The 13,308-nt window shown below is 37.7% G+C and overlaps 1 protein-coding gene across 1 annotated transcript in view; it reads right to left on the reverse strand.

The window, feature by feature from the left end:
* LOC124154384 (dynein axonemal heavy chain 12-like) overlaps positions 1–13,308 on the reverse strand; it is a 242,984-nt gene that overhangs the window by 148,491 nt on the left and 81,185 nt on the right. Inside the window, exons 24-26 of the mRNA XM_046528076.1 lie at positions 9,972–10,254; positions 8,464–8,706; positions 4,010–4,175 (exon numbers count right to left, since the gene is read on the reverse strand). Coding sequence (XP_046384032.1) covers positions 4,010–4,175; positions 8,464–8,706; positions 9,972–10,254 — 692 coding nt within the window. The remainder of the gene's footprint in view (positions 1–4,009; positions 4,176–8,463; positions 8,707–9,971; positions 10,255–13,308) is intronic.

Here is a 13,308-nt window from a genome sequence, read left to right on the forward strand (position 1 = left end):
GGGGAAAGCTCTCTCCTGGTTGTCATCATACCTAACTGACCGTCAGCAATTTGTCAAATATACCTCCAGAACAGCAAAAAGCATTACAGTAGTTAAGTCAAATCCCCTTACTGTGAAAGCAGGAGTACCACAGGGTTCTATACTAGGGCCATTGCTATGCCTAATTTTCATTAATGACTTGCCAGACAAACCCCTCTTCCAAAATGCCATTCTATATGCAGATGACACCTCAATCATTTCAAGTGAGGTAAATAGGAGCGACCTAGTTAATACCACACAAAGCAGTATCAACAGCATGTCAGAATGGTGTCATGATAACGCCCTTCAAGTCAACATTGACAAAACAGTTTTTCTTCAGTTCCATGGCAACCGGTCTCCATGTACCTCAAGTATGATCTTAAATGTTGGTCCTCACGTGATTTCCCGGGCACATTCAACAAAATTATTAGGTGTTATCCTCACTGACAACCTTGACTGGTCATCACATATTGATTATATAATGAATAAACTATCCACTGGCATATTTATTATAAGAAAGCTGGCTGAAGTAACTACCATTGATACTCTGAAGATGATATATTATGCCAAAATATATCCTCACCTAACTTATGGCATCATCTTTTGGGGTAATGCTAGCTGCTGCCACACAGTTTTCTCTATGCAGAAACGTGCAGTGAAAGCCATGGCCAGAGTTTCTATACGAGCACCTGGCTTACCTCTTTACAATGATCTGAAAATACTAACATTCCCATCACTGTACATACTCAACTGTGCCTCTTTTGTTAAGAATAACCCTGAATACTTAAAAAAAAATTGTTCTCTCCATAATCACGCTACCAGAACCACCAATGACATTCACCTCAAAGACTACCATAGCACTTTCTGCCAAAAAGGACCCCTTTTCTCCCTATCAAAAATATACAACAAGCTACCGTATGATATTAAATGTCTTCCACCGACACCATTCAAGAATGCTTTGAAGAAATATTTAATGGAAAACAACTACTATAGCCTGAAGGATTTTATGTTGGGCTCGGAGTAATCTTTGCCCATCAACCACTAAAATTGTAACTTTTTTTCTTTTATCTGTAAAAATTGTAAATGTTATATCACTTCATTTATTTGTAACTATTAATTTAATTATTTACTTTATTTTGACGACTTCCAATGTCACCGGAACATGTGATCTCTAGGAACAATAAAAAATTATTATTATTATTATTATTTCATTCTTTGCTTTTTGCAAGTATTTTCATAAAAGACAGACCAACACTACCAGCTGAATGAATTTCAAGAAAAGGCTCTTTAAAATATTAGTTCCATTCTATTGGTTTGACACAGCAATAAGATTAAGATGGTTGCAATCATATCTAGAGGATAGGCAACAGATGGTAGAGGTTGAGGGTACAGGCATCAACAACATTGTTACAAACTACTTATCACCCATAGAAATAATAAATGTAGGGGTACCACAGGGCAGTATTTTGGGGCCCCTCTTATTCTTACTATACATCAATGATTTGCCGAGGTTTATTAAAAACAATGATATAGTATTATATGCTGATGATACATCTCTAGCAATGAGCCACAGGGATCCTAAGTTGCTGCAAACGAAGCTGGAGAGTTCACTACTACTCCTAGAAAAGTGGTTCAACCTTAATAAACTTTCTGTAAATGTTAAGAAAACGAATTACATTCAATTTAAAAAAAAGAGGGAAGTGCCTCAGTTAGAGGTATTCTTAAATGGTCAGCCCATAGAGAGGGTAAATAGCACCAAGTTTCTAGGTCTAGCTATTGATGATTCCCTAAATTGGGAGACCCATACCAATGCCCTATGCTCAACCCTGGCTAAAAGTGGATATGTTCTGAGAAATCTGGTAGATATTGTTGATTTAAATGTTCTAAAAATGGTATATTATGGTTATTTTGAATCCCATTTGTCCTATGGAATTATTTTCTGGGGATCGTCGCCTGGATTTCGTAGAGTTTTCGCAATACAAAGAAAAAGTATAAGGTATATAGCAAAGATACCCCCTTGGAAATCTTGCAAACCCTATTTCAGGGAATTAAAACTCCTAACGTTACCTTCTATGTATATATACCACTTGTGTATGCATGTCAAAGATAATATAAAAGATCTCACTACCAATGCTCAAGTGCACGGACACTCCACTCGCCATAGTGGGGATGTACACATGTACTGCCACTCCACGGCAATGTACAATAAGAGCCCTTTTCACATGGCTATTAAGGTTTATAATGCTCTGCCGCCAACCTTAAAAAAAGCTTCTACAACGGCAATTTTTAAATCTAATCTTAAACTCTTTCTAGTCAACAAAGGCTATTATAGCACAACTCAGTTTCTAGAGGAATTTGCCTACCACAGAAGTGTCTGATTCTGATTTTGATTGTGTATGTACAGTGGAACTTGGTTAGTACGTTCCTCGTTAGTACGTTTTCCTCCTTAGTACGTCGATTTCTCTCGGTCCCGGTACCATCCGAACAAAATACAGGTAAAAGTATTTGGTTAGTACGTTTGAAAAAATTGCGCTTTCCTGGTTAGTACGCTCAATTGCTTGCCGTGACGCAACCCGCAATTCGTTCTCTATTATCTTCTTTAGGGTCGTAAACCTCCGAATTCATGATTTAAATTATTATTATTAGCCATTGACATTCTTGCATTCATTCCACATCCCTTTCTTCGACTGTGATTTATCCAAACGCATTTCTCAATTCTAGTGACGTGATGAATAATAAAATGCGGCCATTTATCAGGAATGTCTGACTAACTAATCTGCAGCCAATGAGAAGCCTCGATTTTCCCCACCCCGAGCTCCTCACCTTCTATTGCCTCTGCAGTGCCCACTGCGCACAAATTTCGCGAGTGGGCAATTGTTGCTATTGCATGAGTTGTCATGATGAAGAAATGAGTCTTATCCAAATCCCACTTTATCTTAAGCAGTACTGCATAAACTCGACGTCTAGGCGGTTTAGGCTCTGGAGTACGTGCGTATTTACTTGACTACTGCTGCGGGAACAGACGATGCTCTGGATCTCCACGCGAAGCTTAGCTTAAAAATACTTGATTTCGGCACGAAAGCAGACGACATTAGACTTTTTAAAAAGTATATTTAAACTGTATAATAAAAATCTTCTTGTAATTACGTCGTAATCTAATAATTTTGCGTGTTATTAATCGCTATATCGATCGATATGATTTCATTCAAGAAGCGAATGTGCACGGCTGCCGCCGTAGTTAAAGGTTAATATAATTTTGTCCAATTTTAATGATGTTTAAAAACAACCCGTTGACATACTCAGGGTTGTTGCTATATTCTCCGAGTATGCTGCGACAAAAAAGGAATGACTTAGCTTTACTTGCCCTCTTTCTATAAATATATATAGGATTAATCACGGAAGATAGACGCCGTTTTCATGTAATTGTCTTCGGGAAATCTACGAAACATTGTGATTTTTATTCACATGGTATTGTTTTTCGATGTAGCGCTCATTTTAAAGGTGAAAAGAGTTCAGGAAGGCGATCCTACGAGAACTACCGATAGTAGATGTAATTATGACGACTTTTCCACAGATTGCAATTACCCCGACTGCTATTATTTACTTTCCTCGTTAGCACGTTTTCCTGGTTAGTACGTTCATTTTTTGTGGTCCCTTCAGAAACGTACTAAACAAGTTCCACTGTATTTATTTTTGTGTATGACATGTCCTATATTTTACAATGTAAAGTCCTGGGACCAATAAAATTATTATTATTATTATTTTCTACTAGTTAATCCCTATGCAACCATGATTCACTCGCTTAGAACACGAGATATATACGTACTTACATGCAGAGAATTTAGGATTCCTAGGACCTAACCTTCTCTATAACATCTAAAACTAACTTATTAATCCTATTATAAAGTAGTCACAGCAAGGCAAGGACACTGCTGTGAAGCAGCCAAATCTTACCATGCGAATGAGGAAAATAAACAAAAGAAGTACATACCGAAATCATAATGGTCTTGCAAGGACAACTGCGTGGCACAAAAATTATGGAAAGATATCACCTTCCATGCTAATTCCCTGGCAGCTGAGAAGCCATGAGAAACAAGGATTACTTCAGCAACCAATGCTATGTCTGGCATCACCACAGCCACCGAACGGAAAAAAGCCTGAAGACCAAAAACATCAAATAGTCATTACAATACACTGACAAAAACACAGTACTTATACAGAAGTTCTGCAAAAGCTTTAAATAAACCAGTGAAACACTCACTCAAAAATGATTTTCTGTAATTTATAAAGACAGAAGTATGATAATGAATTGAATTATGTGAGAAATATGGCTAAAAAAATGCAAATTTTGAAATAGTCCCACAGTTTTGACGGACATGAATGTAGCAAAAATGACCTTTTTCATTTTTATCTTCTACATATTTCCAAACCATCAATATAAACCATTCATCGGAAGAGGTACCTGTTTCATTGTTCTTTGATTAAAATTTCATGTTGTGTTCAGTATTATCCAAATTGGATAAAATAATCGAAACTGAAAAGGGGATGCATGCATTCCTCTATGCAGAAAAATGAATGAGAGTCTTATTGGGTATCCTCAATCCTCTAACTCAAAGTATGTCCATATAACTGCAAAAATATTTCTAGCAGCATATAATGTCTAAACAGCATTTATCAAACTGCCACAATGCAGTGATTTTTCGAAAGATCATAGGCATTGCCAGGAAAACTAGTTGAAAAAATTCCAACTTGTGAATAATGTACCAAGTACAAAGCCAACAATACCAGGCACTATTGAGGTCAAGCTAAAGGAGCTTAAACACAAACTAAGGCTGAGACAACTGGAAAAATCAACTATTTCAAAACATAGCATTCATCATGACCATGCTATTCAGTAAAACAATGCCAAGGTTCAGATACAATCCTCAAAATTTTGGAATAGGGTTGTCAAGAGAGCAATCAAAGTTTGATTGTAAAATAGAAATTTCAATCTGGTCACAGGCTTTCCCAATAGCAATGCTTGGAAGCCCACAACGAAGGAATTGAAAAACTGATGAAAAACTCCCAACACCAGATTGGCGGCCAAGGAGTCATTCCAAGGTGGAAATCAATCACATGGCACCTCACCTCCAGACAAGGATATAAAATGTGGCGATCAGATCCCTCAGTTTGATATCCAATGGCCATGATGATGATGCCTGCATCACGCAATGAAACATCAGCCATGGGTAATTTGACACCGTGGAGAACATGAAAACTTTCGTTATTGCATGTCATAAAATCAGCACTTCAACCCAATAGTTAGTATGCAAAGGTATTATTATGCAAATACTATTTTGAAAATACATGCATGATTTTTGCTGCTTTTTATTACAATTAAGGCCTTTTTTTTTAAATGCCTTGAGACCTGTTTTTCATTTACTCAGTCATAAATCGACCTCCAAATTACACAACAGAATGTGCATTTGTGTCTTCTTTGGTAAACATGTTAAGATGGATGCAACTCTTCAAAACAACCCCTGGATGCACAAACAACTTAGCAAACATTAAAGAACTTTACAAATAGGAATTTATAAAACCTAAATATGTAATCATTTTTCTAACAATGAGGAACTTGCATGGGTCGTAGATTGCCCTAAAAACTATTTTGAATAAGTCAAATGGATACATAAGCTCGCGAAAATACCTTCAGTTTCTCCATTCAACATCAAAAGAAATAAAAAAATTGCATTTAAAATCGAGAAAAATTTCTCTGAGCCGACCACTGCGCGAAGGCACCCGAGCGTTGCCGAGGCCAGGCGTGACGTCATAGGTGCCTAAACAACCGTAGGGAGTAGGGAAATACGCTGAGCGCATGATGTAAAATTTGTTTTGAGGGAGTATTTAGCCGCTCATCGTCACTTTATTTTGTTCTGTTATTCTTGGGCAAGTTTTCCTATTGCTATTGTGCCTAGATTATTACTTGGGATATTAATAATGCGGCATCGGGATGATGAAGTACAAGCGTTTCACTTCGTATGTTTTAGTGATAAGAAAAATGGATGATAACGTTGCCACTCGTTCGAATAGTACACCTGAAATTCATCTACATCTACATAATACCCCGCAAGCCGCCTAAAAGGCGTGTGGCATGGGGTGTTAGGACACCAGCCTTTTTTTAGGACACCAAAAATTGATGCCACGACCCTCATGGAATTTGTTAAGACAAATTATTGCTATACGTCGGCGGCAAATCGAGTTGTAAAAGAAACTTGTAATACTGGAGGATAACGATCGTAAGCTGTGCTGTTGACATTAGAGTAAGCTGTGCTGTTGAATTTGGCAACGCCGAATTAACGGAGAAGGTAGTCCTATCCGTCCTACGGTACGAATTCACAGCAAAACAGTCTGCACACAATCCACATGTGAGATCGCGAATCGGATCCGCTGCCAACACACACACAAGCTATAACCTATTTCAATAATATACAGTGGAACCTCGTTAAAGCGAGTACGGGCTATAGCGAGACCCCCGCTATTACGAGAGATAGCCGATGCACCGTCAATTGACCCTATAATAAGCATGTTAAAAAATTCGTTTTTACGAGACCCTTTCGGTGTTGGCTCTCGCCATAGCGAGGGTTTCACCACCGGAAGACTTTCATCAAGACTCCTTAACCTCTGTAATTGCTAGCGATCTGTTAGAAATGAAGTTAATGGAGTGCTCAGTCTCAAATTTATGTGGTAAACTGTAGTTCGATAAATATAATGATGACGAAACAATGCTTTGCATGATTTTTATTCAGTGCGGCGCTTATAAATTGTTTGAATAGTTAGTCGTTATTTGAGTAAGGAAATTTAGTGATGCAAAAAAATATCGCCTTTCGTCTGGATTTATGCTTACGTTTATCGGATAGATGTTTATCTGTCACCGCACCACTCATGTTCCTGTATATCTGTTCGCAACAGGTATATTGGCTATTATTTGCTCCACACCCGGTAAAGCGACAATTCGCTATAGCGAGTGTTTATTAGTGCACCGTGGGGTGTCGTTATATCGAGGTTTCACTGTAGGTAAATCCATAAACAATATACTAGCATATACCATAAAAATATAGTGGGAAATAGGCAAATACTCTTATCAAAAACTGGATGTCACTGTCACATTCTTATATTCATCATGTACAACTTACAATAACAGAACTCGTTATGATGAAAACAACTATTTATTCACTGATTTAAACCCTTAAATTAGCCCACACAAGTGACACAGGTGACTTTTCTCACTACTATTCGTTGAAATAATGGAATAACAAACTTCACTCACAGTTTTTATTTCAATAGCGTGATCGTGAAATGCCATATCTACGATGAACAACGGAGATTAGCACGCACTGACAATTTTTACACTACTGTTAGACATTTATCGATAGCGTAATAGCACTTTTTACAGTTCAATCACGATGGAACACTGATAACTCTTGGCCGATATTTTTCAACCTTGTCAAACTTTGTGCATTACAACCACTGGCACAGTGATTATTAGTAGTAGCTTAACGGGAGATGTCACGTTGAAAATAACACTATTTTGGCACAAAAATGTTCCTAGATGTCTCCAATCAGCGAGCAAAAGTTGCATTGACTGGAATTCACCTCATAATACAAGCACATACAGTCCTAAACGACGAATTCTCCGGTACCTACGAATAAACGGATGAAGTTATTGTATATAAAAGCTAAGCGTACATTAGTAAACATCAAAATCGTTCTAATTACATACTTAAATGAATTATATGCCGTCGATAACATCAACTTACAATTAACGTATCCCCCTTCCAATGGCCGTGGCTCAGACTCCTACAACGATGTTATTTAGGTATTATAAAATTTTTGGTTTAACTGCTCCAGTTTTATATTTTATGCCCTTACTCAGATATTAATATTATAAATAATGCAAAATATGAGGGCTTCCAAGCCTCTATCGTCGGATATTTATCTTTAAATATAAAATAATCAACACGTCTAACAAACGAAGCTCTCACAACTGCTGGCAACTATTACAAACAATCACAACAATAGCTTCGCGTGATGTTTAGGCACCTTTGACGTCATCGAGGCTTCGTCGGCAGTGGCTTGGGGGGTGAGGGAGTTTTTCCCGCGCTTTAAAATTCGTTATATTTATCATTAAATATCTCGCGAAGGAAAACTCAGATTTACATGCGGTTTTCTTTGTTGTATTCAGAAAATGATTTTCTGTCCACCTGTGAAATAAAAAAATTCATGCAAGTTCCCCATTGACTTTAGAAAATGCATTATCAAAAAGGCATCTCCTCTAAAATTTTATGGAATTCAAGTATATCATTTAAAACATGCAGACATTTTCCCTAATGCTTAAAGGCATATTTGTATTGAGTAATGCCCAGACTCTGGGAAGACCCATAGCGCATTAGATTACACCAACTTTACCTTGAGATTTTCAGGTAGCTGTGCATCACCAACTTCTCTTCTTGGAGACATTGTGATGCAAACGTAACAATACGGTTTGAATGCCAACTCACATCCATTTAGAAGGATTTCTGATGAGTTTTGCTTGATTGCATTCAGAATATTAGAAATATGTTGCGTCATCACCGATAAGACATTCTGCTCAATTCTTTCAAAATCATCAAAACATAGCCAACTTCCAGTTGTGGCCAAGCCCTTGAGTAGCTACACAAGAGAAATAAATACAAGATCAAAATGATGCAGTGCTAAGAACGGTTGTATGTTTCATAATTCTTTCCAATCATAATATGCTAAATGACTAAAAATACCATAGATACCAATAAAATTTAATGATGCTGTGATATGAATTTGGATTTATGGTTTATTACTAAAACAAGATTTCCCTTCCAAATATGAGAGGTACAAAATGACCTGCTAACAATTATGAAAATCCCAAGTACATCCAACATCACAGATATTCCAGAAATTATGAAAAATTTATCGATCAAATAAAAAGGACACATGAATGAAACAAATCTTGATCATGGCTCATGAAACTACAAGCTGTGGCGAGGGAAATAAAAATGTATAATAAAACAGTTTTGAAAAAGGGAGTTTGGTGAGATGATACCACATAATATTTATTAAAATAAACTTTGAATGACTTCCATGATAATCAAAATATGAAAAATGCATGAACCAGACGCTTCATATAAGGCCTATACATAAGTGCAAAGATGTAGGCATTAAAGGAGGACACATGCAAATGATACCATAAAGGGGAGAGATTTGGGAACGAGCTAATAATGAGCCCACAAATTAAGGTTTGCCAATGATTTGCAAAATTTGCATTCTTCAACACAATCCTCAGTTTTCTAAAAAGATCTCTCCCACCAACTTAACGTATAAAAAATGTTTCTAGATCCTGCATGCAACACTATCTTGCCAGCACATTGCTCACTTTTAGTCATTCACCCCAGCAGGTTGAAGGTCTCAGCATACAATAGTGAGTGCCATGAATCCTTTATGCCTTTCTTATTTCTCTTAAAAAAAAAACGCGTATACAACTGTTCAAGGTTCACCTCAATGAAACAACATATTTTACACCACTTCAAGAAGAAACCCTTACCCCCAACGTCAACTTCTAAAGAATGTTTAAGTTCAATAAATATAATTATGACATAATGAGTCCTGAAGTTACTGCGATATTCATTTTGATACACTTTAATGCTGTTTGAAGTATTGAACACATACTTTTTATTCATAATTGCTTAAACTTGGATGGGCAGAGCAGAAATTAAGGAGTGAAAAATTAATGAAATGAGGCATAAATAGATGTTGAATTTAAATTACAGGGGAAAAAAAGGAAATAAATTAAACATAATTGAGTGACTCCTTATTTCTCAGGTTCAATTCTGCAAAAAAATAACATAATTTAACACAAATACACAACACCAATATAAGAATGCATCTCTTTCTGTCACACATACCTTACACATCCCTGAACAATCCATTGCTTTGGAACAATTAAACAACATGCACAACACCCCAAGAGCTCTCCCCAACTCTATAGCAATTCCAGTTTTTCCTGTCGCTGAAGGCCCGTAAAGAGAGGCGAAAAGTTGGAAATTGTAAGCCCCCATTATTGTATGGACGCAACGGTCAGTCAACGGTGTGCACACAAATCCAGGTGGAATTCCCAAGTACTCATAGCCATAGGAGAGGGATGAAAAGGCTACTTTAACAATTAGCTCATCATCTTCCCAGTAATATCTGAAAAAAAATTCGGTCGTATAATATGATAACACAGAAAAAGCTAAATTATTGTATTAAAAACTTTCACATTGTGACACATGTTATTCAACACTTTTGTTGATAGCCAACTTGACTCATTACAATTTTCACCATCTACAATAGAAATACTTGGTGGCTTTAAATCTAATGGCCATATCTATGGTCTGATTCTGGAAGCCTTCAAGCAACAGGACTGCATCAATATTCGAACAGAAGTCTAAGTACCAATAGCATACCTATAGGCACATAGCAACAATCTAGACTTCCAGACTCATGAAGAGCTGCGTAAGGATTCAGACTTACCCTAAGACATGTAAATAATGCAAAGGAAGCAAGAACCACATGAATTCAAGAGGCAAGAGGTTTCCAGTGATATTGGGTTACGTTTTACCAGCTCTGTTGATTCTGTTGCGCTTGTTTGACGTGATGTATAATTATTTACACCTTATTTTCTGCCATTATAATACGATGTCCTATATTAACCTATTACGTACTGTGATAAATGTCAAATACTAATAGTAGTTTTTTTTGCATTTCAAATATAATTATTTTTCTTCCCCTATGCTGCAATTTATTCCATTCATCAAGTTGGGGACCGCACAATTCCAAAGTACCTCCATTTACACTTCTTTGGCAATCTTCATTTCGATGTAGTACCAAAGAAGGCATTTGTTCGTTGTGCAGAGGGGATGATCCATCATTATGCAGGTTTACAAGATTATTTTGATCGTGATGCTCATAACCAAGGATGAATCGGTTCTTAAATTTTTTTGGTTTTCCATAGCGGTCCAATTCTCCCCCATCAGTTCCCGGTTCTTGATACTCGTTTCCATGGATGACCTCTTATTATCTGAATGAATGGCAAATTTAAATGAACAACCACGAGAAGTGAATGAATATAATTTCACTAAAGAAGTAAATTAGCGGGAAGGCTCTGTAAAAAAAAACTTGAGATCGTCTCCATAATTTTATTTGCCGAGTAAAAACGTTTAAACAACACGTTGTTAAAGAATGCAAGATCGACCAATTTGTCACATTACATCAGTCAGGCACTGGTTCTTTCTTGAGGTTTTGATTTTAAAAATTCAACATTTTTACCCTATCTGGGTTTAATCTATTCTTTTTTTTGGCTGAAATATTGCCTGCAGTACTGAACAAGGGTTCACCGAAAACAGCAGTGGTCGATGTTGATTTTGAGGGGCCACGCTGATATGCTTGGAGTAGGGCTTACACACTGCATAGCATCAGGATCAATAGTGTAACTCTGCCAGCATCTGACGACATCATCCGTTAATTTCTTGCAACTTGTGAGCCAGTTCAAAATATGTATATACATATTTTGTATTCTGCGATGTAGCTTAAATTTTTACTTTAATAGTTTACTTATTCGCTTGCTTCACTGTAAGAGTTCTTATAACCTCAACAATAAACTGCTCAACTTGCCGGTACAGAGACACCATGCATAAACTGAGCGGCTGTGAGTTAACACAAAATTGTAATGAAGTGTTGCATTCTGCAGGATAGCAGCACTTATCGATGCCTTGCATCAACTTACGAACAAATTCTCGGAACGTATCTTTCTCGTATGTCGAAGAATTATTGTACACATATGCACATGATTCCTCGCGGCTGAGCTTTAAGCCATCTAGTGCGGAGGTAGGGTTGCGGATGGTGGGTCTACCTCTAGATATAGAGGTTAGCTGCGAGATAAGCGAGTTCTCCCGTCGAATAAGCAGTCGTGGACAAAAAGCGGCGGTAATCCGAGGTGGTATGGGTCTATCCCTGGGTGAGATACGCCATATAAATGATACATTAAACCTGTGAAGATACCGTGACTTGGCGATGAGAGGCCACCAACAATTATGCCTCACATCACCCGGAGGAGAGGGCAGCAGCTCTTCTTCATATGAGTGAAGGTGGAGACCACGGTGGTCAGTACAGCGACACTCAGTGCACTTCAGGTGTGATAACATTTACTTTAACGGCTGTAGTACTGCGATGTGGAAGGCAAGGGGAAACCACCACATTATTATCCCGAGGAGTCGCAGATACCCCAACTTTAAATAATCTGACATGATGGAATTCTCTCAGGTAAAAAAATTCCGGAGGTAAATTAGTCCCCCATTCGGATCTCTGGGCGGGGACTACCCGAGAGGGTACATCGGTCAATTGTGATAAAGTTATGAGGATAGGTACATGGAACGTGAGATCACTCAGGACTTGCGGTAAGCTAGAAAACCTTAAAGTGGAAATGAAAAGATTGAATATCGACGTGCTAGGAATCAGCGAAATGAAATGGCCTGAGGAGGGAGACTTTTGGAGTGGAAGCTATAGGATTATACACACAGGATCCCTGAACGGTAATGCTGGGGTTGGGATAATGCTCAGAAAGAGCGCCGGAATGTGTGTGAAAAGCTTCCTACAGTACAATGAAAGGATAGTTATGGTAAAGATAGAGACTAAGCCGGTAGATACCGTAGTGGTACAGGTCTACATGCCTACGACAGACTACGAGGATGAAGAAGTTGAAGACGTCTACGATGATATCAAGGGAGTAATCAAACAGGTAAGGTGAAGAAAACCTTATTGTTTTAGGTGATTGGAACGCTGTCGTCAGTGAACGTCAAGATGGAAGAATAACCGGAAAATATGGATTAGGAAATAGAAATGAAAGAGGAGAAAGGCTCCTGGAATTCTGCACAGAACACAAATTAGTGGTTGCCAACACACTATTTAAGAATCACATGCGAAGAAGATACACATGGAAAATGCCAGGAGACAAAAGACGATTTCAACTAGACTATATTTTAGTGAAGCAGAGGTTTAGAAACCAGATAAAGGACTGTAAAAGCTACCCGGGGGCAGATATCGACAGTGATCATAATCTAGTGATGATGAAATGCCATCTGAAATTCAAGAAATTGAAGAAATCAGCAAAGAACGCCTGGCAATTAGAAAAATTAAAGGAGCCAAAAAATCAACAGGCCTTTCAAGAAGTAATGGAGCGCAAGATAGGATTAGATCAGTTGAAAA

Source organism: Ischnura elegans, chromosome 1 (genome assembly GCF_921293095.1).
Source record: "Ischnura elegans chromosome 1, ioIscEleg1.1, whole genome shotgun sequence".
Lineage (NCBI taxonomy): Eukaryota > Metazoa > Arthropoda > Insecta > Odonata > Coenagrionidae > Ischnura > Ischnura elegans.